The sequence below is a fragment of the Leptonotus elevatus genome, chromosome 11, assembly GCF_054856555.1.
Source record: "Leptonotus elevatus isolate MCC_2025b chromosome 11, RoL_Lele_1.0, whole genome shotgun sequence".
Taxonomy (NCBI): Eukaryota; Metazoa; Chordata; class Actinopteri; order Syngnathiformes; family Syngnathidae; genus Leptonotus; species Leptonotus elevatus.
This window is the reverse complement of record NC_141249.1, coordinates 18,335,917-18,363,896: the sequence shown is the minus strand read 5'-3', so window position 1 is coordinate 18,363,896 and position 27,980 is coordinate 18,335,917. Positions and strand designations below refer to the sequence as shown.

Sequence of the window (27,980 nt, the reverse complement as noted above, 5' to 3'; positions counted from 1 at the left end):
CACACACGCACACACACGAGCACACGAGCATGTCCGCGAAGCAGCCTCTGCCAGTCACGCACACCTGCTCGCCGTGCAGTGCACGCTCCTGGCCCGGCGATGTCCACTGACTCCGACCTTCGCTTCGGAAGAAGACTTCTACGAGCGCCTCTTCTTTTTTATCATCATCACCACCACCACCACCATTTTCTTCTCCTCCTTTTCTTTCCACGAGAGCGGAGAATTGTGGAGTAGTGGAGCGCCGCCACTACCGGCCGTCTCCCACACCTTTACCGGCTCTCGTGCAAAGCTACACCCATGGAAGTCTAACTATGGATTACCGTTTGATACCGCTGCTGTCTGTCGTGCTGCAATTCACCTTCCACCCAGGTAAGTTTTTTTTCCTCTTTGCTTTTAAGAGCCTGTGAGGATTTTTGAAGCGCAACTTGGAATTTCTCTTTACGCACGGTGCGCGTAAATACGCACGTTTATTTTGTAAGCGTGTGCGTGGGGGGGGGCTTTCTTTCTTGCTTTTCTTCTTTTTTTTTGTCACGGCGATAACTGACACGGGAGGCAAATGGACACCTGTGGACACAACACGGTGCTTGAATTATTTAAACCAGGCGAGCAAGCGCGCCGTGGAGAAAAAAAAATTAAACTGTAGCGAGAGCAGTGTCACGCACACACAAAAACGAGCATTTTGATTTAATGTTAACAGGCAGATGTTGCATTGCAGGGCAGTTGTCGCTGTTTTTTTTATTTTTTTTTATTGTTTTTTATAAAGTAAGTCCACAGAAATAAGTGTCAAGTTTCAAAACATTTTCGTTTGGTTGCCATTTTATTTAGACTCTGATGCAGAAAACTTTATGTATGTCCACGGATAATGTAAGCAGGCAATTGTGATTGGCACAATTGTGGTGAAATCAATAAGCAGACATTGTATTAGGTACACGTGGTTTACAGTCCAAAACAACAATTTCCTTGTCATTTAGAGAATTATTGTGCGTGACAGTTGTGTTATCGATTATCAAGCAAGCAAGACTGGAGTCAAATCACGTTTTTGTATTGTTCAGAATTAGCTTGTCTCAACATTATGCAATCCAGTACATGCGGGAAAATCATTTTAAAAACCCGAATGGTCTGAAAAAAAGTGTGTGAAAATCTGCTTCCGATGCAGTTCAGAGTCAAGCAAGCCAACTTTTAGAGACTTTTTCCAGATGAATTGTGCCTTGTGGTAGTCAGCGGAAGAAGAATATCTGCTGGCCGACCTGCATGCTCGGGCTTAATTACCTGTCGTGTGACGTAACGGGGCAGCGTCGTGAAGTTTGCCTTAAGGTCGTCTGCGCACGCAGGTGTGCAGCAGCAGCAACAGGAGGAAGCCTAATTCACCATTGGTGTGTTACACTGTGGTTGAAATTGACTTCCTCCAGTGTACGTGTGTGTGTTTAGCCACCGAGCCTGTATTTGCACCATCTCCAGGCAAATATTGAAAGCCGCTTAATTGCTCTCACATGTCCTGTTGCTCCTGTGGTTGTGGAGAACTGGAGATCATGCCAACTTGCCTGCGAATGAAGTACACCTATTAGGGATAATGGAAGGTTCCGCTTTCTGTGGTCCGTGACACTTTTACAGCTTGGGAACGTGCTTTGTTTACTTATCAGGTCTGGGAAACATTGGAGACCTGTAATTCAGACTAAGTGCAGTGTGAAAAATTTATACTATAACTTATTTACGATTTATTTGGAATACAAACAAGATGATGCACTTTTTGCATGTTAGAAATTGCACATTTCCGCATCAGAAATTCCAAATATTTTCTACACTGCTTTTTAGGGGTGTGAATTGCGTAGCACCTGGCGATTCGGTCCATATTATGATTCATAGGTCACGATTCGATGGCGATTAATACCGATCTATAAATTGATTATTGTGATTTATTTATTTTTACTCAAATTTATTGTTGAATATTTCCATCACCCCTACTGCTTTTTATCACTAGGGGTGCCATTGGGCTGCGGCCATTTTGGTTGAGAGGCACCGTACACCCTGGACTGGTTGCCATGAATTCTGTGGCACATACAGACATATTAAGTAATCACAGTACCATTCATGTAAATGGACTTCACAATTATGCAAACTGCACACAAGAAGGCCATAGCCCGAATTTGAACCCCAAACTGAACTGTGAGGTGCAGAAATATCACATTAGACATTTTCAGAAGCAACGACTATAATCAATTTTCAGGTGTGTAAGCCTGGAACAAAACTGACTTAAAAAGTTAAAGTAGTCTACAGAACGAAGATTCAAACATAAATGGTGGCTGCAGTGAGCAATGAAATTCTTCCTTTGCTAGTCTTCTTTGACTTAAAGAATACACTGTAAAAGATGAAGTACAAGTGCAATTTGTATGATGACAAATTAAAAAGAGGACAGTTATTCGAGTGTGGCAGTACTAATAGTCAAGTTCACGGTATGTATGTTTTTAACTGTTGTTGTAAGGTGACCTTGAGTGTCCAGGCGCCTATAAAATAAAATGTATTATTATTAAAAATATTATTATTATTATTTGCTCCGTTTCTCCCCACACCCCTTTCAAGCCTTCAGCCTCAGTGTTATTATAAACCTTGCGCGGGCTTAAATAAAGGCCAGTTTGGAGGAGAGAGGAAAAAGACAATAACGTCCTGTGCGGTACAGTTCGCATAGCAGACTGATAGTTTTTGATCAGGCTGTGCATCTGTACAGAAGTGTGAATATGAATGGTCGGTTGTCTATATTTGCGCTGTGATTGGCTGGCAAACACTTCAGGGTGTACACCTTGCCTCTCGTCCCGAGGTCAGCAGGGATAGACTCCAGTTGACCCGCAACGGAAGAAATATAGACAATGCATGGATGGATTTGCTGAGAGTATTAGTGATAATGAAGTCAAAATGTTGTTCCCTTTGTGGCCTTTTTCACACATTTTGTGCATTCAGACTATTTATCTTGACTTAATTATGTTCCAATGTGCGTTTAGGCTGAAGTCGGACTTTATGTTTATGTATGTCTTTATGTTATGTAAGGCTTGAGTTGAGTTCTTGAGCTTGTAAATGGAAGATTTAGCTGGTTGATCTGTCTAGCGTATTGCACGCCTCTGCTAGAATATCACAACTTTCCCTTTAAATGACCCTCAATTCCAAGTTCATTACCATAAATTCCCATTAAGCCTCATAATTCTAATGGAAAGTCCGCCTGATGCCGGCGCATGTTTGTGATTAGCCAAAAGGCAACGAAGAAGAAAAGGCATAAGAATACCTGATGATTCTGACACAGCACAGGAAGAGACATTCACTCACCACCATACTTCCTGTTTTTCAGTGGATTCTTTTATTGTTACTGCCCGCTGGTGTTTAACATAAATATTTACCATAATTATGACTTTACGACTGTGTTAGCGCAGGTTAATGATTGACTACGGCCTGTTGTGACTCAGATTTGTGTTACATCACCGCCATAGGAATGGAACTATTGTAAATTGAGGACGCCTGTTCTACTTTTAAAAATGCTAAATATGCTAGCAATGAGAAATATTTGAAATGGTAATACAGCGCTCATCATTTGCTCCCCTGCTATAGTATATCATGTTGTTTTAAGCAATTGTGCGGGGGGGGTGGGGGGGCAGAATCGATTTAGGGTTATACTTACTGACTATCATGCCATTGTATGTGGGAAAGGAGAGTCACAAAAGCCATTTGCTAAGAAAATCCATGCCTGTTTCATGGCTAATAAAGTAGCATTTGGAGTTTTTATTTGGCAATTGGCGATCTAGGACAATTGATCCCTGAAAGTCTGGTGTAGGGACAGAAATGGCCACCATCCATTTTCTTTAGCATTTATCTTCAATAGTGAGATAGACGAGCTGGAGACTTTTATTGGTGGTGGCTGGATTGCTCAGTGGCTAACATCGCATCAGGAAGTGTGGGGTTTAAAAACCGACTCTGAAAACAATTGGGTCAAAAATAACCCAATTTGGATCCAAATGTACTTACTAAGGTATATTTGACCATTGGACTTTCTGTGTTGTTTTGCATAAAACAACACAGAAAGTTTGATCATGGAGTGGATCGGTCGATTTTTCAAGCATATCACTCAAGTGACTCACTGTGGTGAGCCCCGACAGGAACCACATCTATACTAATAACCAGAAAACCCATTTTTCTTGGTTGCTTAAACTCATCAGTTTGGGTAACAGCACCTCTTCTGGTTGCAGCCATTTTGTTTGCTTCCAGAGACGATTAATCAATCCCACACTGTATTTAATCAATTTGTATGCCCTTCTCTAAATTGGGATTGCAATATTGACGATGCCTTGCCGGAGATTCTGGAACCGACTTCCCTATGGCAAACAGTCAGTCATCTGACTAGGAAAAATACACATTCTGGCGTTTGCAGTGTTTGTTTGTATTTTTGCGGTCACGCATTTACATTCGTTTAAATAGACTAAGCCACACTATACAGTTAGGCATTAACATACCAGGACACTCCAATTTTTTTATGTCAACCAGCTGAATAGCGTAACAAATACACAAACAAAACAAATGTAAAAGCATTTGTGCCGGTTGACATGAAAACATTGAGTAAAGTCAACATTGAGACTCGCTTGTGTCCTGGATAGTTTTAATCTGTTTATAAAACATCGTCTCGCACCACGTGCCCGTGTTGCCGCTGCAAAGCTCGTGTGATCGACTTTGATGCAGGTACAATCTTTTGTTTATGTTTACGGTGGAGATTGCGTTTTTAAGCCCGCGTAATGCACGAGAATAAGGTCAGGCTATGGTGGTGGGAAGTAAACAAGTACAAATATTTCATTTCTGAAATGAAGTAGATTTTTTAGGTATAATACCTGACAATGTTTTTCTAACAATTTTTCATTTTTATTAGGAGTGTCAAAATTTGTATGCTAATTTTGAGTTAATTTAAAGTTCCTTTCACGCCACTAATTCTTTTAACGCGTGATTAATGACCACCCCTTACTTGGAAAGCCTGTACGGGGGGAATTCCAGTCGCAACGCAGCAGACACGTCCACGTCAAAATTGAGCAGTAATAAATTTAATAATAATGCATATATTTGTGGAGACTAGGGACTAGAGACTAGGGTCAAGTAATTTTAAAAAGTTACCTCATGTTAAAGATTAGCGCTTAATATGAAAAGAGGTGTCACCAACGTCTTAAAAATGCAATTATGCCATCTAGTGGCAGAAAAAAAATGACCTCAACACAAATCAATATCACACTCATTTTTTTTACAGTACAGTACATTTTTAATTTTAACTCCATTTTATGAATTATTATGAAATGACTGTATCAATGACTAAAAGATGCAGCCATATTTCTATTCGTTTAAAAAAATCCCCACTTTTATGTTAACAAGAGTATGAAAACGTAGAAACATTTTTTGTTGTACATTTAAAACGGATATAAAATGTGTAATTAATCGTGAGTTAACTATTGAAGTCAAGCGATTGTAACACCTCATACCCATAATTGTTATATCCTACTTTTTTTTGTACTTTCAACTTGCTTTGTTATGAATTACATAACAGGGTTAAGTCAATCTTGATGGATTAAGATCTTGGGGGTCTTATAAGGCAGTAAAAAATGGACCGCGGCAAATGGAAGAACTTGAATCATTGATAGTCTTATTTAAGAGAATTATCTGATGTTATCGAAGAATGATTTGTGGTGAATGTGTTGTCTTGTGCCAGCCTAAAGACCACTGACTTCTTCACAAATCATCAGTCTATTTGAAAAAAAAAAATTCCCAGTTGTCCTCATTAGCTTATTCAGCATTTTTTGTTAGTCAGTTGAAAACGTTAGCTAAGCTATGAGAACACATTTGGATAGTAAAAGTTGAGCTGGCGCGCAAGCTAGCTCTTAAACAACATGTCACATCTAAGTTACAATGGGGAAACTACTGTTTCAAATTTGTAGTAAAAAAAAAAAAATCTTTATTTAGTAGATTCTGTACTTACGTCAGAGTTAAGTCAATACTATTTTTCTCACAGTCTTTTTTTTTTTACAATCTATCTGTACTACAAATTTTTACCACCTCCAATGTGCTGACATTGCCTTGTGTGTGCGTGTGTAAAGGGGGGCAAAATAATATGACACGACGGTGCGAGTCAAAGAGGTGCGTTTATGACGTAATAATTAGCTCACTAATAAAGATCTTTACGATCTGGAGTCTTTTACTGTAGGCATCCATCATGTCGTGGGTTATAAAATATGGGAAGAATTTAGTGTTGAAGCCCGGTGTTATTAAAATGACACAAATGGATCTTGGATAGTTTGCTTTACTCCAGTTTAGGGTCTCAGCTAATCTCAGGAAATAAATCACAATTTCCACAGAGCAGAGAGAATATATGCATGTGACTTGATATATGCTCTGTAGAGTATATGTTGCTGCTCAGTGTGTGTTAAAGTAGCACTTGTTCAAATGTGTATGATTAGTGTGCTAATAACGTGTTAGCATTTAGCTTGCAAACTTGACAAACATTTTGGTGTTGAAAATATCTTTCTGTTCTACTGTATCCTAGTAATTCTATTTTGTTATACGAGTCAGTTTTACAGGTAACGTCACATTAGAAAGACAAGTAAACATTGTTGCCACAAATGTTATATGACACGATACAGCATGTGTACGTTTTTTGATAGCAAAAGCATGTGCTAAGGATACTTTTAAAAAGTGTGTTTTTAACGCGTGTAAGAGGACTGAAACTATTTTTAAGAAGTTTTTTTATATGGTCTCTCTATGTTTTGGATTTAATCAAACCTTCGGGGCTTAATTTGTATGGGCTGCTTTTCTGATGCTAGCGTTGATAATGCTAAACTGTGCATCCAATAACAATGCAGGTGTCAGGAAAATCTGTATTTGGCTTTGGCATGATAGTGTTCACGTGTATCGTGGGACCAAGACAAAAAAAAAAGTGGATTGTTAACCAGCCTAAGTCATGGGTAGACGATCTTGGCTTAGAAGCAGTATTATGTAAATTTGCCAACCAATGACATGCAGGTTTTGTTGTTGTTTTTTTGCTTTTGGTCCGGACCAAACAAGCGGCCTTAAGGACTTTTGTGGTCTGAATACACCCATAGACGAATGGACGCTGCAATTGATTCCGTTCTCACAGAATTACTCACCGTTTCATTGTTCAATGTTGAACAGCGGGAGGCGCTTCGTGCATTTTTTATCTGGTAAAGATGTTCGTGTGCCCCCCCCAAATAGTCATCGCTGGCACTAAACCTTCAGGTTTCTATACTAGAAAGAAAATAAATGTCAGCAAAAGCCTACTAGAAAATCTGAAATGTTTTTGAAGTTTATTAATGAAAATGCACAGATTAAGTCTGCTGTAAACTCATTTTGGGTCCTGTTTCTGCCATCCAGGCCACACAAAGCCCAGCATCACCCCCGCGGGACACCAACTGGTTGTCCCGCTCAATGCGGCCTTTGACCTGCGCTGCCAGGGTGAGAAGGAAATGCAGTGGCACCGGGAGGATCGGCCCAAGGTGCGGGGGGAGCGGCGGACGGAGGGTATGTCGGCGTTGCAAGTAACCCGCGCCCTGCCCGCCCACATGGGTCGCTACGTCTGCCTGGAGAAGACCAGCGGCGAGCAGACGTCCATCTATGTCTACGTCAACGGTAGACGCACGCCTCACTGAAGAACGAAAATAAGATTTTTTTTCTCGTAAACAAATTTATGAAATTCTATGATTTTATTGAAGGAATATTCTGGCTTCATCTTTGTAATATTACAAAAAATCATTTAATATTACATCTTTTCATTTAATGTTATTCATACAAAAATAATTCACGCAATATTAAGAGTTTTGTAGTCATAATTATTTTTAATCATTAATGAATTCTTATAAAATTTAATAAAAATTATTCAATACAAATTAAGAATTATTATTAATTTGTTTTCATAACTTTTTTTGTACAATAAACAATTTCATATTTACATTTATTTTAATTATGACTTCCCATAAAAACAATTCATACAATATGCAGATTTAAAAAATGCAATATTCTGATTTTATTTTTAAAAAACAAACACTTTATGTGTGAAGGCGGAGGCGTGCCGTACGTGACAGAATTTGCGTCATGACCTGGTGCAGATAGCGAGCAGGCATGAATGTTTTGACCTGCACGTTCCCTTGGCTCGTAGCCATCGCTGCAGGATGATATCATGTGCTGCTTAGTCCCGTCAGAACAGTCCTTCCTCGCAGGCAGCAAACACAAAAGCGCTTTTTCATGAAGAAGGCCAAGACACAGCACTACTGGGAATGCATTTTTTTCGTATATTTCTTTTATCTTTAAACGTTTTTTGAAAATCAGACACGATTTTGTTGTGTACTCAAGTGGAAGTAAATTGAATGTAACGTTCTTAGAAAATGTTAGCGGCAATTTCAGTGGGTAACACCGCTAACATTGTATTGCATACAGAAGCTGTTGATTTAAAAAAAATATCAAATAAAATAAAACAAGCATTCAAACACCTCACTCATCCGCCCCTTTTCACCCGACGCTTTTGTTTTGTTTTGGCAGATCCTAACAACCCTTTCAGGAAATCGATGGTGTTCAACATCCTCACCCGTGTGGGCGATGCCGCATCCATCCCCTGCCTGGCAACCGATCCCAGCCTGTCCGACCTGCACCTGGAGACGTGCTCCGGGGCGGCCTTGGCCCCGGGCCTGCACCTCACCGCCAGCCTGGAGCAAGGCGTGTTGGTCCGGAACGCGCAAAAGGCCTACGAGGGCTGTTATGCGTGCGCCGGCACGCTGCGGGGGCGACGCGTTCGCTCACACAACTATCATCTGACCGTCAAACCAGGTAGCCGTGACTTTACTTTTCGTACTTCAGTTCATTTTCCATGGGCTCTTGATATGTTTGACCCGGGCTGAGGTCATTCTCATAATTGTCTGCAGTACTTAAGTACAGTATCTAAGTCTTTGTACTTTGGTGTCAGTCGGTCACACTTGTCCTCATCCACCTTTCAGTCCCCGTGGCGCCACCCGTCATCGAGATGAAAGCGCCCGAGCGGGTCATCCTCACCCTGAACGAGGCTCTGGCCCTCACCTGCAACACCACCAACGTCAACGGCGAGATCAAGCTCAAGTGGGTCGCCCCGCCCAGCAGCTTGGTGAGACACTTTTGCATTCTTCTACCAGTCTGCATGCGTCTGCTCATGGATATTTTTCGTTAACACTTTCTTGAAAAATTACTGCAACTTGTACAAGTGTTAGAATTAGGAGCAGCAAAAGTGTCAAGAAAAAAAACTCCCAATTGTTTAAACCACATTACTCACCATTTCAATCAATACTGTTAGTCGAACACACAAATTTTTTTGCAATGGGTCAATTTGACCCAGTATCCCAAAATATCGGAAACAGAAAAAAACTCACAATAAGACATTGTTTATATCACATTATTAACTCCATCACTGTCACTCACCACCTTAAAAAGAGCCAACAACGATATTCGAAAGTGTTAAAAAAAAAAAAAAGAGTCAAATTATGACATTGTTTAAATCTTATTATTAACTCCAAAACAGTCAAACAGTCACCACCCATTAAACCCAACAACTTTGCAATGGGTCAATTTGACCCGTGACCCAAAAGAGTCAGGGGGAATATCCAAATAAGAAATTGTTTATATCTTTTTACAAACTCTGTTGCAGTCACTCTCTACTTAATAAAAAAACAATAACTTTGCAACGGGTCAATTTGACCCATTACTTAAAACTGACAGAAATGGGGAGGAAAAATAATCTCAAAAGCATTGTTAATATGTTACCATTTCAACTATTAATAATAGTTGATTTTATTTATTAAGTCACAACACTTATTATTTATAAAAAAATTTAAGTAATGGGTTTGACTTGTTATCCAAAAGTGTCTGAAACTCCCTAAACATGGTTAATTATGTCTCATTATTTACTTGATTATTCAGAATGAGTGGCTTGTGAATGCGTGTGAAAAGCAGGTGTGTGCCATTTGCGGAATTTCAAAGTGGACTTTGCATCCTTTGATTTTTCTGTATACGGCCCTCGGAGGAACAAGTTTGGACAAGGGGGTCGAAGCTTGAAGCTCTGGACTGTGTGTATTGCATGTGTGCGTGTATTGTGTACGTGTGTCAGTGTGGTTGGTAAGGATAGCCGTGCAGACGGGGTTAATCTCTAGAGATCTCTGGGCGTTGACAGGGTGCCGTCTGGTATCCACAGCAACCAGCAAAGGTTGAGACTGCATCGCGTATCCAGGCGGAGCACTTCGACCACATGCGCAGCGCCACCCTGCGCGTGGCCGCCGCCGCGCCCCGCGATGCCGGACGCTACCGCTGCGAGGCCGAGAACGAGAAGGGGGTCAGCGTACGCTCCGTGTGGCTCGATGTCTACGGTGAGTACGTGAAAGGGAACATGAGATAACGTCAACAATTCTGCCATCGCAATGACAAGCAAGCCCATCTCTCTCTCTCTCTCTCTCTCTCTCTCTCTCTCTCTCTCTCTCCCTCTCTCTCCCTCTCTCTCCTTTTTGTCATTCCAACCGTCCTTCCCTCCCTTCTTTAATCCTATCTAATTTCCTTCCTTCATCCTTTACTCCATTCCTTCATAATGTTTTCTTTCCTTCCTTCTACCTATTCTTCCTTTCATGTCTTTTTCCTTCCTTTTCCCACCATTTCTTCCTTTCTCTCCTCTACACTCATCCTTTCTTGCTTCCGACCTCACTCCCTTCATCCCTTTCATCATCATTTTTTGTATTCCTTCCATCCTTCCTTTATTCCTCTTTGTCCCATCACTTGCATCTATCTTCTTCCATTCTTTCTATTCTTCCTCCTTCACCTTTTCATTTCTTCTTCCATCCTTCCTTCAATCATATCTTCCTACTTTTTTCCATCAATCCACTTTTTCTTCCTACTTTTATTCTTCCCTACCACCATTCTCCCCTTCCTTCCTTTTTTCTTCCTTTCTTCCTCCAGCCCGTCCTTTCATCATTCTTTCCTATATTCCTTCTTTCCTTCCTCCTATCATACATTCCATTCCTTCAACACACCCTTTCTTAATTTCCTTCCTTTCCATCATTATTACAATCTTCACTTTCTCCCTCCCCTTCCTAAAATAATTTAAATGAACTTTTGTGTGGTTGGTGAACACTTCTGGTCATTGTCATTGTGAAGGCAGAATTTGTAAAATATTTTATATGATATGATAACCTGCATTTTTTCTCCCTCCAGAAAAAGGATTCATCAACGTAACATCAACGAGCAACAGGACCATCCACGTGCGCTCAGGTGACAGTTTATCCCTGCTGGTGGAGCTGGAGGCTTACCCCAGGCCCCGTTCATTCTCCTGGAGCTTCATGGACCACGAGCTAAGGAACAACAGCGACCATGTCATCACTACGCAGAGCACACGTGACTACAAGTGCGACCCCTCCTTCCCCCAACCTCCTTTACTATACCCAGTGGGGGTGGAATTTAGCATGGAGTTGGCCGCGGGACTCGCAGCTCCTTGACAAATATGAAAAAGTGAAGAGCACCTCGGGTTGTTTGAACCAACAAAGCTGTCGCCATTCAAATGCGCGCAAAGAAAACATCACGTTTGCATTGTCACTCAAAAGTGAGAGATAATATTGGAATTATATGCCTTGCATGCTTCCCAGTGTGTTTGTTTTGTTTAATATGATAAGAACAGAACTTGAAGCACCTGTTAATGTATATGGCGGGTCAAATTGACCCAAGTAAAATTTTTTAAATGTTAGTAGTTTTTAAATATGAAACACACAAAAAATGCAATCTACGTGCATATAAAGTGAAAACGCTGCAGGCCAAATCGACCCAAGTCCATCCATTCATCCGTTATCCAAACCGCTTATCATCATGTGGCTTGCGAGCGTGCCGGAGCGTATTCTAGCTGACATTGGGCCATAGGCGGGGAACACCTTGAACCTGAACCACCAAAAAATAAAAATGTTAAAAAATAACATTTCAATGTAGTTTTTGTAATGAAACTAATGTACCTTAGTAAGTGATAGTCTACACCGTATAAAACGGACATTTTGTGGGTCACATTTACCCAAGTAAACAAATGAGTGAAAATAAAATTGAAAGGGTAAAAAAGTAAGTTTTCACTATGAAATTAAAAAGTGTACAAATAAAATCGAAATAGTAGTTTTCAGCTATTGAACTATAAATAATGCATAAAATGGAAATACTTTGGGTGAAATTGACCCAAGAAGAAAAACGTCTTCTTTTTTTAACTACGAAACGTAAGCGTACTCAACCTATAAAATGAAAGTGCTGTGGGTCAAATTGAGGAAAAGAAAGTGAAAAAAAAATGTATGACAGCGTGTGATTAACAGTTAAAGTATTTTTTTGCTCTGAAATTAAACAAGTGCAATGAAAATATACAATGAAAATTGTTAAAATTGTAAGTTTATTCACAATTCAAAAGATTATTTACAAAAATATGATCAAACTGAAAAAAAATGGATTTTTGTTTATGCGGAAACATCGGTTAAACTTTTACAGAACTTTTACTTTTTACAGTTTACTTACTGTGATGACTCGCGCTGGAAAACAGAGCCACATTTGCATTTTTCGCCCAATTACTAGACAATAAACTGAGGTTATTGCGACAAAATATTTGCGCCATTTATTGACATTGTCTTTACATAAATCTGCTGATGAAAAACAAAATGCAAATATGGTTACTTCATTGTTGGCTTTTACCATTTTTGTTTATTGCGGTAACCAAAACCTCTCTCCCTGGTGTCCAGGTACAGCAGTGAGCTGAGGTTAGTGCGACTGAAGACGTCGGAAGGCGGAGTTTACACGTTTAAAGTCTCCAACCGCGACACCTCACTGAACGAGACCTTTACCATCTTTGTAACTTGTAAGTGGCTTCAATTTGTTTCTTTTTTGAATCAAAACGGATTATGCTTGACTTCTTACATTTTTAATCATATCTCATTTCTTACTAGCTAAACCTGAGATTGTATCGCACGAGGGCCCGGTGGACGGGCAAGTGCGCTGCGTGGCCGAGGGATTCCCCGCCCCAAAGATTGCCTGGTACTACTGCGAGCAGCCCTACATCAGGTGAGTGCCAAACAATTACAGTCAAGACACTAGTGTAAACAACGCCTTCCTTTGAAGTTATTTCAATTCGGGTTATGAAAATTACTTTAATATTAATATTACCCATGTTAATTTGGGTGTGTCGGTTTGTATTACTTAATGTTGTTGACTTTCCTAAATTAATAAAATCACTTATGTATGTAATTAAATATTTTAAATATCAATCATTTTCACCTTGGGAAATTAGTGTACCAGAACCGTTTTCAATGCACTTTTAATGATAATACATCATAATATGTATTATGTTGTCGCTGTTGTCCAAAAACAACAGTGTCCAAATTTTGGGATTTTGGAGAAAGTTTTCCATTTTTACTGCAGTTTTTTTTCTTTTAAAAATATATATTATTATAAAGCAAACATTTCTTGAGTTTGTTTCAACCAATAGTAAAATATTTTGTAGCTGCCTTTCCTTAAGGCTTTCCAAATAATTTGGCAAGTCAGTGCAAAGAAACGCGATCTGAGCTTGCCTTTAACCCAACATAAACCCTGTGGTGTGCCGGTGTCAAAAATAAAGTCTGGTATTCATTTTACACACGTCATCTTTTTTCTTTTCTTTTCTTTTTTTTTATAAACACGTCATCTGTCAAACGCCTGGAATATGGAGCCACAACACTGACAATAAGATTTGGTATTGAAAAAAAATTGGCATTGTAGAAAAAGCTGCATTGGCATTGTAAAACAAGTATTGGCATTGAAAGGTTGTATTGAAAAATAAAATACAGACATAAAAAAAAAACACTATTTTCTTTAAGTATGTTTTTTTTTATATTATGATGTCTTTTTCAGTGCCAATCTGCAGTTTGTTTTTACACTTTTTTTTCAAGTGTCAGGATTTCAGCTTCAACTCTGGTTTTCAGTTTCAGTTCTCTTTTTTCAGTTTCATACTGGAACACATTTATTTAAGAAACATAGCATAAAAGTGCTAACATATGGAGCTAGAGATGCTTTTCATCAGTAACATGTTTACTGTCACAGCTTCAACATAAAAAAATATATTGTATATTACTATTTGTATTTTTTTTTTTTTTTTTACAGTAAATAACGTGTGGTCTTAAGTCGGTGTGCTTACATGTGGACAACTAATAACCACTTTGCATTAGCTCATTTAGCATTTGTGCTACATTAATAGTAGCCTGTAGCACAACTTCAGCAAGTTAGCATCAAAACCGCCGCATAATAAAACTCTGTTCGACTAGGGTTATCTCAGTAAGCAACACAGCTGTGTTGCACAACCACACAAATTGTCCTGATAAGAACTCCTAGCTGTCCACAAATGTGCCTGACTAAAATAACAACCCTTGTTGTGATTTTTCAACAGTGTGTGGTCTTAAATCTGCATGCTTACATCTGGACAACTAATAACCGGTTTGCCGATACTGCAAGATTCCTCACAACATCTTAATCCCCCCAAACCACTTTGCTTCATTACTGCCCCCCTTTTCTCCAGGTGTTCCCAGCAGGTGAACGCCACCCAAGAAGAAACGGACATCATCACCATTACGCTGTTCAGCCCCATGTTTGGCAAAACGGAGGTGGAGAGCCGGGTGAACATCAGCCGGGGACGCTTCAGTACGCTGGAGTGCGTGGCCACAGTGGAGGGCGAGCAAGCCTACACACTCTTCTCCATTAGTGGTGAGTCAAAAACACAACAATAACAAAAACAAGACGCATATGCGCCACTGCATTTACATACACTGCTCACAAAAAAAGTTTGGGTTATTTGGCTTTATCGTGGAATTTTAAGGACAAACCTAAAATGTCTTAGAACCTTTATAAATTAACTTCTTTGTGATTTTGTCTAAAGTAAAACTGTTTAATGGTTCGTGTTTTTCTCTAACATGAAGCGCAACGGCAAAATTCACTACAGATATATAAACATTTAATGTTCACTCAGAACTGTTGTGAAAACAAAAAAATAACATCAAAGATAGTATAAATATTCAATATACTACAATAATACACTTTTAATCTTCGAGGCCACTCCTCCCAGGTAATATACACCGTAACGTTACAGAATTCCTTTGTGTGTAGCATTGTGTTATTTTTTTTCTGTCCACTTATTAAATTGCCTGCCTTTTTTTGCTGTTCAAAATTGGATACATTCCACTTTAACGCTGTTCCAGCCAGACTTCTGTGAAAAGTGTACTCAATCACCCCAGCACTCAATTCCACTCTTTCACGATTAGGCTACATGTCAATCTTAGGTTAGTTTAGCAATTAGCATGTCTTCTCCAGCTTCTATTAATTACTCCTCGCCATCCATCCTGAGACCGATACGATACTACAGAAGTGTAGCTTTTTCGCCGTCATGGAGGCGATGAGGACTGACTCATTAGTGAGTTTGCAACGTGTTTAGCCGCACTAGTAGCCAGCTGAAGCTTGTAGCTAGCTAGGTGGTGTGGCATAGCACCAAGCTAACTTGCTTCGATGGCCTACGTCCCCCACACGTAGGTGGGCGTGAGCGCCTTAACGATAATGTGTTTATTTGATCCTTGCTCATTTGATGCCACCATGTGTGCTTTGTCAACAAGATTTTATGGGAACAACAAACCAACGTTGATGAAAACATACCCTAACTTCTCCAGCGGAGTGACGGCTTTTAACTTTTTTGATTTCCTTAAGACTGTCTTAATACCTTTTAATTAGGGAAGAGTGGTGTCTTGTTTTTACAGCTGCGGTGAGTTTTTGTAAGGGATCAGCGTTACCTCATACAAAAGTTTTGCTAATTGGAGTAGTGCATGCCACAGCAAATTTAATTCAGACGTCTGAATCATGGATGTTTTATGGCGCAATCAGTGTGTGAATGGACAAATCCAATTCAGACATGCCTTTCTTTAGAGGTGGTGCATTTAATTTACTTAAATTAAAGAGTGCTTTTCGGTACAGTATTTATGATTGTGGTGAGTCATTGTGGTACACTTGGCTTCTTCGTTTTGCTCAGGCTCATTTCAGCAATATTTTTATCCGGGGTGTTTTAAATTCTGAACATTAAAAAAAAAAAATTCTAATACAGATGCAACTTTTTTTTTTATATATATATATATATATATATGGAATCTTATAATAATCCTCCTTGACATTTGTCAATTTTTTTCTTTCTTTTTTCCCCCCAAACAACAAAGCATGTTTTTACAGCTGTGGCGAGTCACACAGTCGTCCGTGTTCAGTCCCCCCTTCCGTGCCTGGCCTGGCCTTATTGTTCGCTCCTCTGTCCACTGGTGTGTAATAAGCTCTTTATAGAGATAAGGAGCTTTCTCACCACTTCAAATCTGAGAATGCAGAGTCTGCAGGAACAAATCCGCCGGTAAACCCGTCAGTGGTTTCTAAAGCTCTACGCGTGCGCCACGACACCTCGTCCAAGGCAGTCGGGACCCCCTACCACTCGCTGGCCCCTCCAGGTGGCTCGCGCCGACCTTTTTTGGGCAGTGGCGGGGCATTGCGGCAGATGGGAAAGCCGTTATGACACCGTATGGATTTGGAGTCATAACGTAAACAATGGACTCCAGCTAATTCCTATCTGCACATCTTATCGCAGCCAATCATGTCTCTCCTGACTGCTGTTTACCAGACGGTTTATGGGAGATGAGGGTAAATCCATGGCTAAATTGTGCTATTAGTCAATATTTTGAGTTGGGACGAATTCACTATTTTTATATTTTTTGGGGGCTTTGTATCGACAATATTGCATAAGGTGACACAAAGACAACGCTTTTAAAATCAATAGACTCACAAAATATTTGGTTGGTTAAATGTTGACCTTCACTGTGAGGTAGTTGGACAGTAACACCAACAGTTTGGTTGGATAAGAGACAGATGATAATGCGGTTGACATTTGGAAATTTGGGGGATTTACTAATGCTTTATGTGTCCGTATTTTAATCAAAATGTCATGGAGTTTGGTTTGCCTTTTGAAAATTATGAGATTTGAATCATACCATAAATAAGCAACATCATTCTTTGACATTTGAACATTTGAAAACTGTAATCATTAGGGGTGTGCGATTAAAGCAAACAGAAGACAAAAAGTAAAAGTATCGATTGTATTTTCACTTATGGATGCAGCACTTCGTTATCAAAAACAAATGTCTAGAGGCTCCGCAATGCTTTTATTTTGTCCCCACAGAGAGAACCGTTTCCCACGGACTGTTCACCCCGCTACTGGTCGGCTCAGTATCGGCAGCCTCCATCCTTTGCCTGGTCCTCATCATGCTCTTCTACAAGTACCTGCAGGTATTAACGAGAGTTATCCAAAAAACAACATAGCACTTCTCCCGATTTGTAATTGCGGTTTGTGGTTGTTTTGTTCCAGAAACCTAAATACCAAGTGCAGTGGAAGGTTATCGAAGGAATCCACGGTAACAACTATGTCTACATTGACCCCACCCAGCTACCCTACGATCACCAGTGGGAGTTTCCCAGAAACAATCTGCGTTTCGGTGAGCCGCCAGCCCCCCTCACACATTAGTGTAACATGTTTCTCACGCTAGTCTGCGGCGCGTGCCTTAGCGCATAGCGTGAACGTGTGACTTCTGACAAGCCTCGGGCCTCACAGCAAACATTTTCCTGCAATCAACAACTGCAGGAAGAACTCAGTTGTGGAGATTTAGCATTAATTAGTTTGTCACCTTTTCAGGTTTGGGGGGGGGGGGGGCGTGGTGCATAACGCACTTTGAAGTCCGGTGTCCTGACAAAACAGCCTCCTCGTCGGAATAGCATATCTTGCACTTCTGTGCATGCGCTGTAGGGAACGGGTCATGCGCAGTAGGAACGGGTTGGGTGTTAGGTTGAGTTTGGGGTGAGGCTACAGATTGAGGCAGCTACACGGGTATGCTGATCTGACACAACACCGGCATGAGTCGCCCCTCCCCCACTGGCAGTCAACTCAGCAGTTATCTGACGCAGTTGTGATATGTAGTTAGCTAGCGAACTAGCTATGCCTTTAGAGCGCCTCATTGTATGGTGTGAGTGCAAGTCATGCAGAGAAAGGTGTATAGCGTGAAAAGGGATGGGGGTTTTTTTCTCAGATACATCATCTTGATTTGTTTTCATAGTCTATGACCGTTTGAAACGCATTTTAGCAATGGAGCGTAACCGAATTGCTTACTTTTTTAGTCCTTGACAATTTTGTGGGAAAACCATTACTGTATGTCAGTCACACCCACTACGCTGTCCAATCAAGAACAGGAACATAAAGCTCATTCATTTTCCACATCATCTTATTCTAAGGCCTTGTTCAGACTGGCAGCCCAAATCCGATTTTTAGCCCATCCAGATTGAATGTGGATGGCTCTTTTGTGGTCTGAACAGTCACAAACCACATGAAATCCAATTTTTGCGGGATGAATTGAAACCACATGTTTTATATCCGATTTGGACAGGATGTGTCTCAGTCTGATCAGCTCGAAACACTATATAACGTATTTGACTGTACTGACGTCACGCTGTCTATACCCAATCGGTCCGCTGCCCGACTGTTTCTTTGCATAGTTGTTTCTTCGCAGTCAATCGCCTTGACGACTCCACTGCCCCCGAGTGCCCCGTCGGCACCTGTCATGCTCAAACCGGAAATACAGTGACAGTTTACATTACTTGCGCTGAAGCCAGTCTCGCTACCAGATCTTCACATGCGCAACCGGAAATAGCGAAATAGTGCCCGGTCATAGGCATAGACATAAGGTCGTTTTTTTTTTTTTTAATAAAATAAAATAAAGAAACATAAAAGAAAACCGCTTAACACGCTTGCGAGGAACGGAAAAGTACGGAGCGGTAAACAGCGTCACATGACGTCAAACACTACACACACTTGCTACAGCAACCTGCCAGATGGGTCAATAATGTGACTCAGTCTGAACCAGATCGGATTTGGACACTTGCTAAAAAGCTGGACAGTCAGCCCTAAAAATCGAATTTGAGGAGGAATCCGATTTGCCTCCAGTCTGAACGCAGCCTATGTGACTTGATGAGAGACAGATCCTGGTCACCAGTTTAGAGAACATGAGACAAGCTCTGTATTAAATACAAAATAAGCACATTGATCATCATTTAGTGGAACAGTAAACTCCATTTATGCCGCTTCGTGGTCATGGGAAAACTTGAATCTAGTCCAACTGACGTCAAGACTCTATGCCACACTGTCTACATAAAAGCCAACCGTGTGAACCACTACATCGACAGTCACTGGAACTGTGACTCCTGTCGTTCTGAGTTAAAACACCAGATAAACGTCTGGGTAGTGGCAGACTTAACATGGCATGATGTCACCCCCGCAACATTAATGGACATGTGGAGAGAGCTGGCAAGCTGCAGTTGTATCAAGCGAAGGCAGTCAACAAGGCTCAATCATGACAAAAACCTTCCCTCCCTCACTGCTAACATCATATTGTTGACATACCCAGGGTGTTGTTTTTTGGCCAAGCTCCTCCAACAGGATCCTGCTTGAGCACACAGCCCGGGGGCTCAACTGGTGTTGTCCCAGTAATGCTGGCGGGGGGCCAGTGGAAGGGAAGGGAGGGAAAAACAGGATGGGCAGGGGGAAGTAACAGCTTTCTGTATTTCTTTTGTGTTTCTGCAGGGAAGACACTAGGCTCCGGCGCGTTTGGAAAAGTGGTGGAAGCCACAGCTTATGGAATCTCCGAGGCGGACTCGGTCACCACAGTGGCGGTCAAGATGCTTAAATGTACGTTGAAGCTAGGCTAAGAAGAGCTGCTGTGTGCGGTTGGTAAAACTCTGCCACAGGGCTTTGAGTCAGATGTCAAACATCACATGTAGTCCATTAAAACAGAAGTTGGGTTATCAGGATGAACTAATAATTCTATTAAATGAAGTTAGGGGAGGAGACACCCTTTTGAATAGTGAAGCGCTTCACAAATCAAAAATTGAGGTCTGAACATTGGATCAACATAGAGATGGAACAAAATATAATTACATATTATTTCTTTGAATACCATTTCATGTTTAAAAAGAAAATGCAGAAAATAGGGAATTTGTTTTCGAACATACATACTTTTAAAAATTGTTAGTCTTTTTTTAGGAACTGTTGGCTAAGACTGAAGGTCTCACAGTCCTTTCGTCACTAAATTAAGGTTTCAGTCACATCCATAAATACAAAATATACGTCTAAATCCAAATGTAACTTTTTGGGTTTTCTTTCCGCAGCGAGCGCTCATGCCACCGAAAAAGAGGCCCTGATGTCCGAGCTGAAGGTTCTCAGTTACCTGGGAAACCACATGAACATCGTCAACCTGCTAGGAGCCTGCACTGTGGGAGGTAGGGGTGCCTCTACTCTCACCATGGGGGGAATGTTTACTCACTCTTGCCCTGTACCTCACATATTAAATATGACATATTTGTCTACACCGGAAGGCCCCACGCTGGTGATTACAGAGTACTGCTGCTTCGGTGACCTGCTCAATTTTTTACGGAGGAAGAGGGAATGTTTCTTCTTCTCCAAGACGGATGAAGACTGTTACTACCGCAATGTGATGTCGCAGAGGGGCAACGTGGGGTGAGTTGTTTAAAGTACACTCAAGAAAAAATTTGCAGAATCTGAACATTTGACCCTAAATCCCATATTTCCAGACCCCAAAAAAGTATTAAAAAACAATACAAGATTACTTCCCTTTGATTTCAAGCATAGGTCTTTGAGAATGTTTCCTTTGTCTTACTATTTCCTGATCCAAGTCATTATGAACTGTGAACCATTTCTAGTCAAAACAAAATAAGAGCTTCAAGATGAGACTTGAGCGTGAAGTCCTGGAGAGCATCAAAGCGCTGTTTACTATCCAGAACGTGCGTAGGAGTCGGGTGTTTAGAGGCGGCTCGTTCTCAGACTGCTCCTTTCCTCTCCTCGCAGCGACAGATTGAACGGCTACATGGCCATGAGGCCTTCTGCCGCTGGCAAGCCGCCTTTGTCCTCATCTTCATCCTCATCATCAACCATCGTGGAAAAGAGAAGCTCCTTCCGCAAAGGTGAGTCGGACATTTACCGCATTTCAATTTGAAAATTGGATCTGAATTAACTACCCCGCCTACTGCCCGAAGCCAGCTGGGATAGGCTCCAGCGCCCCCCGCGACCCTTGTGAGGACAAGCGGTTAAGAAAATGGATAGATGGATCTGAATTAACATTTTATGTCTCCTTATGAATTCTTTTTTAGGCGGCTACTACGGCGACGGGGACGCCGAGGGGGACATGTTCGACGACGACGGCCTATTGCTGGACACTGAGGATCTCCTCAGCTTCTCCTACCAGGTGGCCAAGGGGATGGAATTCTTGGCTTCCAAGAATGTGAGTTATCCCATCGATCCGTTCATCATACCTCATCATCAGCAACATCAAACTGATTTATACCGATTTGATAACTTTTTGATCGGGCCATCGGCTCGTTCAAGTTATATTGAGTTCATTAGTTTGTGCACCAATGCACTCAAATCTCCTAAATCGAAAGCTATTTTTCCATTCAAAACAGTTCTCTTTACACCCCTAATATACATGCATATATACTGCATATACATACCAGCTGGATACTGTATAGTACAGATTGGGGTCTGCATCTTTTCAATAAAAGACTATTCCGTATACGTATCTCAATATGTTATTGATAAAGATGCTACATTTTAAAGTATAATTTATAATATAAGAATCTGGCATGGATTTTTTCCATTTCCATTTCCACTTTTGTTTTCTAAAGTTTACAGGTCAAAATGACACACGACGTAACAGGAGGTTTAAGTAAACATGAGAGACAGTTTAAGTATAAATCCTGGGTTTGCTTGCATTACATTATATTTAGGTGTAGTATATACAAATATAATGTATATTACACAGACAAAAATTGTTGTCCTTTGCTAATAGTAAACTTTCAGGTACTGTATGTACTTATGCACACTATTTCAAGGCTAGCACTGGTATGCTACACTGAGGCCATGTGTCTCAACACCTTTTCGTGATAGTATTGTAGTCTTCTTGATTTATCTGATTTCTCTCTCCACACAAAGCACTGCTCGTGTTTCCATGGCTCGTAAGGGTATCCAGAAAGCATGTCGCGGCATGCCGTTGAAAATTTAATTACTGTCGGAGTCAAGTGTCAGCTGGTAAAAACTGAAAAAATGGTAGATGTCACACAGAACATGTCTCATTAGCACTTCCCCATCCCCAGTGCATTCACAGAGACCTGGCCGCCAGAAATATCCTGCTCACTCAAGGGCGAGTGGCGAAGATCTGTGATTTTGGCTTAGCCCGAGACATCACCACAGATTCCAACTATGTGGTCAAAGGCAATGTGAGTCTCTGTTTTTTATCAATGAATACTATCTTACATTCATACTTTACATGGTACACCAGAACAGTCAGTCTATTTAGTGAATAAGAGGTCTCAAGTTTCACCTATATATCAATATATACCAATACAAAGGTAACAAAGTTACAGAAGATGCTGAACACTCGTTTGATTAAAAAAATGGATGCAGTACTGTAGGTGGCGGTAAGTAACGATCATGTTCACACAGTTCAATTCCTGGGAAACGCAAATTACTTAAACACAGTCAGCTGCTTCAGTAAAATTTCCACAAATAAAAACAAGCATTTCAAATGAGGATTTAACAGTGACTAATTTTGTATCTGATTGTTGCTGCTTCTCAAGTCGATGTAATTAAATTTTATCACTGTGTCTTCTGAGAACTTTTTTTTTTTAATGGCGCCGCAGTAATCTGTCTTTCTCTCGCACGATAACATTTTGTTGGTGAATTTACTACGGCTCCTTAATTTTTCCATCCGCTGTCAACTCAGGCTCGGCTGCCGGTCAAATGGATGTCTCCGGAGAGCATCTTCGAGTGCGTGTACACGTTTGAGAGTGACGTGTGGTCGTACGGCATTCTGCTGTGGGAGATTTTCTCGCTAGGTATGCACATCTATCCTGTATTTGCGTGCGTTGTCATTTTTCCGTGTCTTTTCTGACCAGAGAAATCCTTCCTCCAGGAAACAGTCCTTATCCTGGAATGCCCGTGGACGCCAAGTTCTACAAGCGGATTAAAGAAGGATACAGGCTGGACTCTCCCGAGTTTGCACCCTGTGAAATGTAAGACTGGAAGGACGTGGTTTTATTTTTTAATTTTTTTAAAGGTGTTGATGGTGGTGTACACATCAAAGAAATGTGAGATTTTTATGACGGCCCACTCTCATCCTGTTTCGCTGGCAGACAACTACTTAACTATTAATATAATAGTTCTACTGGAGAAGAGCCCCACAAATGTATTTTAACAAACTGATATCCCTCTCCATTGATTAAAAAAAAAACACTAGAAACATCGAAAAACACGACCATTTGTTGATCTGCACTTTCCATATTGTAAACTTAAATACTGTATTTCTGCAAATAGTGGCTTACGCTTTAATTGACACAGGTAAATAAATAACGAGATGAGCCATCAACTTGAATATATAAATGCCCTACCTCATATAAATATCCTTATTTTTCATACTTAACTAACCAACTCTGCATTGCATCATACCCTATTTATATTTATATTTTCAAATTATGGCTAGTAGACACCATACCTCAATTTATCGCCGGGTGCATGATCGAAACAAATGGCATGCCTCAAATAAATCTAATTTTTCATCGCTAACCAACCTATTAACTAATTACTTAATCAAAACAAAATGCCCTAATTTGTCACTTGATGCACCATCTTGAATAAATAAACACCCTACCTCAAATAGATGTGTCTTTTAGCTCCTAAATAACCAACCAACCTCCTAACAAAACATAAACCCTGTACAGCTTAATTTGTCATCATGTGGCCAAACTTCATCCCCTTAAATAATCAACGCCATACCTCAAGTTTTATTTTATTTTACTTCATTTTCGCAACCAACCAATTAAAAAACAATAGTCAAAACATAACACATTGTATTATATCTTATTTAGCTATGATGTGGCAAATAGACGCCATACCCGAAAAAACAGCATCATACCTCAAATAGAAGTTTCAGTTTTCCTATCTAACCAACTAAAAATTATCAAGGCAAAGTACCTGTAATCATCTCGATTTGTAGACGCGTACACAGGGAGATTACTAGTGAACTACTTACCGCACTTAAACCCAGTTGCAAAACAGCAGCACCTAACTGAGTAAATTTTAAGTATGGAATCTACGTAAATGTGTAGTATTATAGATGACAAATGACACAATTTCATTTACATTCATAGCATTGTTTTTAAATGATTATACAGTAAAACATCATATTATATGTGCGACTGCTCCACAGGTATCAAATCATGCGGTCCTGTTGGGATGCCAATACCATCCAGAGGCCCTCATTCAGGAAGGTGGTGGAGAGAATTGAGCAGCAGCTGTCAGATGCTACCAAGCATGTAAGTGTTGACACCGCTCAGACAGTAATCACTAAACACAGCCTCATTGAGATAATATCACGCGTGGCGACACTGCTTTCAAGGCAGTGAGCCTCCGTTGTAAAAACACTCATAGCTAGTCCCAAGAAAAATACAGGATATGCCTTTTTACTTAAATAAAATGCATTCTTTGTCAATTACAACTTCATAATAAGAGCACGACCTTGCTCCTGTCTATTATGAAATTGCATGTTCATGTGTGTACAATACTGTATGACCTGACTTAAGAATCTGTTAAGTAGCTTTTGTAGTATAGTGAGATTTTTGAGTATCTGTGTGATTGTACCTTTAAGAGGCGGAGCCCGGTGGATGAATGAAATGAAGCACCACAGGCAGATGCCACCAGGGAAGTGGTCCCCCTTAGATCCGGACGATACAGAGTCCTTACAGCAACAGCCTCAATTCCATCATGGCCACCTTGTAGTGCAGAAGAGGAGGGGGAGGAGAGTGGAGAAGTGGCAGTAAACAAGCCAAAATTCAGAGGTCAAATGGGTGAGGCAGTGCTAGCTTGGTGTGATATAACCAAATGTGAGAGTGTAGCAATAAATTGCGATCTAAATTTTTCTACGGAGGTAGCCGCTCTAATTTCCACGGGTAGGACAATGCAGAATTTTGGAGCTCGAAAAGCAAATTTTCTATAATCTACTGACATCTTATTAGCTCTTGGAGTCAAAAGACCAGCATGGACCAGTCAGCCAAATAGGAAGTAGCCACTGTACACCCATGCTATTTTTTTCTGTTAACACGCATGTAATGGATGCTGACTGGGGCATTGTCTTTTCAGATCTATCTGAACTTCAACTCCAGGATTACGGTGCAGCCCAGAGCCGCCACGTCCACCACCAACACAATGGATGAGGACAACGACGAGCCCGGTATTCCGAACACGTCGTTGCAGCTCAGCTCAAGCGGCAGTAGCGCTCCGACGCAGCCCTTACTGGCCCAGCACGAGGTTTTCCTGGAAGACACAGGGCTCGGAGACCAGCGGGTGTGAGGGGCCTCTGCCCCCTGCCTCTTAAAAGAAGTGCCTCTCATGTTCTGCTACCACGACAAAAACAAAACACTGCCACCCCCCCCCTTCAAAAGACTGCCCACATCCTCTACAAAGACTGCCCCTGTGGTGCAAAAAAAAAAAAAACCCAAAAAAAACTAATAAATAACACTGGTCTCCGCCTACTACCTGCAGCTCCGGCACTGCCACCAGGCCTTAGGGCACTCCAGACAAAACAAAGGAAGTTGAACATTTTGTTATTAATGTGACTGTCTGTGACTTTCATGGGATGGCAGTTAAGGAAAAAAAGAAATGTTACACGCTTACATCTGTCATAATGATGGTTTTATCTGCTCTCTTTGAAGTTTTTCTTTTTACCACATTTTTTCTTACACTTTTGTCTGGAAAGGAAAAAGAAAAATGCACTCGAGGCACTTCACGTCATTCCACACATCCTGTAGTGCAGCTTTATTGTGTGTTTTTTTTCTTTTTATTGTCAGTATTACATGTTTCAAATGAAGGTGACGTTTATTCAGGGTCCAATTTTTCAAACTGAGCTACTGGGACACTGGTTTTTATAAGCTATTAAGACAGCCTGGTCCGCTTTGAGGAGATTTCTGACGTTTCACTGCCACAGAGCTGCGGGCCGCGATAAAAGGCTGGACGACACGGTACGCTAGCTTGCTTTGTAGATAGTTGTGGGGTTTTTGCAAGATGCTGGGGACGAAGGCAAAGCTTTAGCGGGCTAGCTTTAGCAGGTGAATATCACATATAAAAAAAAAGAAAAAAAAGTTTGTGTTTCCTCCTTGTTTACATGCTGGTACTGCCATTTCAGAGATTTGTGTTGTTTTTTGTGATCACCCGGGAAACAAAATGGCTGACTGTTTGGGATTTGCCATTCAGTGGACTGGAAAGCAGACATTACGGTTCAATCAATGTCATTGTTCCCCGGCTACACGATGCGTTTCCCCATTCTCCCCTTTGAGTCCAGATGTTCACTCCACAATGGTGCGCTTTCTGTCTTCCCATCATGAAAATGTCCTCTAAGTATGTATGGACATATGTTTGTGGTTGTGCGTGTGTGCGCGTTTCTATGAATGATTTAAAAAAAGAATTGTATATTAATAATTACCCATCCATTCTACAAATCACCTTTTATTATTATTATTATTATTAGATATGCCACTATCATTCATCATTGTCCCTACATTTACATGACAACGTTTTGCTTTGCTAACACATTAAACCAAAACAAACACTTGAATATTATTACATATTACAACATTATCGTTAAAAATAAATGGCTTACTGTTTGGTTTTTGAAAAATGCCAAAATATATAGATCAACAATGTACTTGACACAAATAACTACTTTCCAATTAGCCAGGATTTTATGGCATTAGAGAAAGAGCCCAATAATACGCAAATATTCTGCGAATGAACAAAATCAGATTAATTTTGGCAGCGTCTCACTATACAATAAATGAACAGATCAACTAAATCTTCATCATCGTCATCATCAAACTTCGATGCCATGCGCCACTCACATTAGGTGGAGTACGCAAAATACAATGTTTTCAGTCGAGTACCGCCCTTGTGTCTGAGATGCCGTCGGAATTTCGCAAAAATGGTTGCTTCAAACCAAAATGGCCGACTTCCTGTTCAATTTTGAGCATGGAACGTTGAGACTATTTTGAGGGTCCTGATATGACAGTCATCATTTCATGTTAGACCAGCAAAATTAGTAACTGGACGGATGTTTTTCTAACTTTCCAGCGGACGCTTCTGACTAACTTTTGGGAGCTTGTATTCAGAACTGACATGAGACCAAAGATATACTAACTTTCTTACCAGGATACATGACAAACTTAGTTTTCAGGTGTTATTAGGTCCCCAAATGGCGATCCAATTGTCAGAAGTGTAAGGCCCTAAGACAAACTGGCATTTAACTAAATTGGGAAAATTGACAAACAATTAATTGTTTTATATGGTAATTATCAATGGCAAAGAATGTCATAAAGACATCCTAATTCAACAATTGATTTAACAATAGTTCTTTGTCGTTGTCATGTAAATGTCCGAAAACATGCTCTCTCTGCTCCACTTTATGTAAATATACATTTCACTGTGCATATATTGTAAAGTCATATCAGAAGGCGGCCGTGGTACACATAATATATAGAAAATATTCATATGCTGGTTTTCCGTTCGTGTACTGTATACGTTGTCGCCTCGGTAACGGACACTCATTGAACTTCTCTGTACAACACATTTCTCATTTGACGAAGTAAAAGAAAGAATTGGACCGTCTATCACTGGACTTTTCCCCGTCCATCGTCGGTATTTATTAAATCTGAGGCTTTATTTAGTGTTGCTGTGTATAATGGATGTGTTACATGTGTCAATGTAAATAAAAAAAAGTTCTATATTGAAA

The 27,980-nt window shown here is 40.5% G+C and overlaps 1 protein-coding gene and 1 long non-coding RNA gene across 3 annotated transcripts in view; one reads left to right on the top strand and one right to left on the bottom strand.

The window, feature by feature from the left end:
* kita (KIT proto-oncogene, receptor tyrosine kinase a) lies at window positions 1-27,980 on the top strand. 2 transcript variants are annotated; one of them, XM_086089036.1, is made up of 21 exons: window positions 1-369; window positions 7,399-7,653; window positions 8,560-8,844; window positions 9,012-9,154; window positions 10,235-10,406; window positions 11,242-11,431; window positions 12,786-12,901; window positions 12,990-13,104; window positions 14,591-14,775; window positions 17,267-17,373; window positions 17,453-17,579; window positions 19,715-19,819; window positions 20,299-20,409; window positions 20,506-20,647; window positions 20,996-21,111; window positions 21,298-21,428; window positions 22,300-22,422; window positions 22,929-23,040; window positions 23,118-23,217; window positions 24,411-24,516; window positions 25,340-27,980. In XM_086089036.1, exons 1-21 carry the CDS (start codon window positions 312-314, stop codon window positions 25,547-25,549), a joined length of 3,009 nt encoding a protein of 1,002 aa, XP_085945162.1. In that variant the 5' UTR covers window positions 1-311; the 3' UTR covers window positions 25,550-27,980. The 2 variants fall into 2 exon arrangements, with proteins under 2 accessions (XP_085945162.1, XP_085945161.1); XM_086089035.1 differs by having other exon boundaries at window positions 10,214-10,406.
* LOC147166317 (uncharacterized) overlaps window positions 850-27,980 on the bottom strand; it is a 37,338-nt gene continuing 10,207 nt past the window's right edge. The window contains exons 2-3 of the long non-coding RNA XR_015096466.1: window positions 24,842-24,972; window positions 850-1,541 (exon numbers count right to left, since the gene is read on the bottom strand). This is a non-coding gene — a long non-coding RNA (uncharacterized LOC147166317). The remainder of the gene's footprint in view (window positions 1,542-24,841; window positions 24,973-27,980) is intronic.

Excerpts from the sequence above, each read along its gene's own strand:
- kita (XM_086089035.1), top strand. The coding sequence starts at position 312 with ATGGATTACCGTTTGATACCGCTGCTGTCTGTCGTGCTGCAATTCACC. Across the intron at positions 12,902-12,989 it reads CTTTACCATCTTTGTAACTT|CTAAACCTGAGATTGTATCG; the intron begins GTAAGTGGCTTC and ends ATTTCTTACTAG. Across the intron at positions 24,517-25,339 it reads TGTCAGATGCTACCAAGCAT|ATCTATCTGAACTTCAACTC; the intron begins GTAAGTGTTGAC and ends TTGTCTTTTCAG.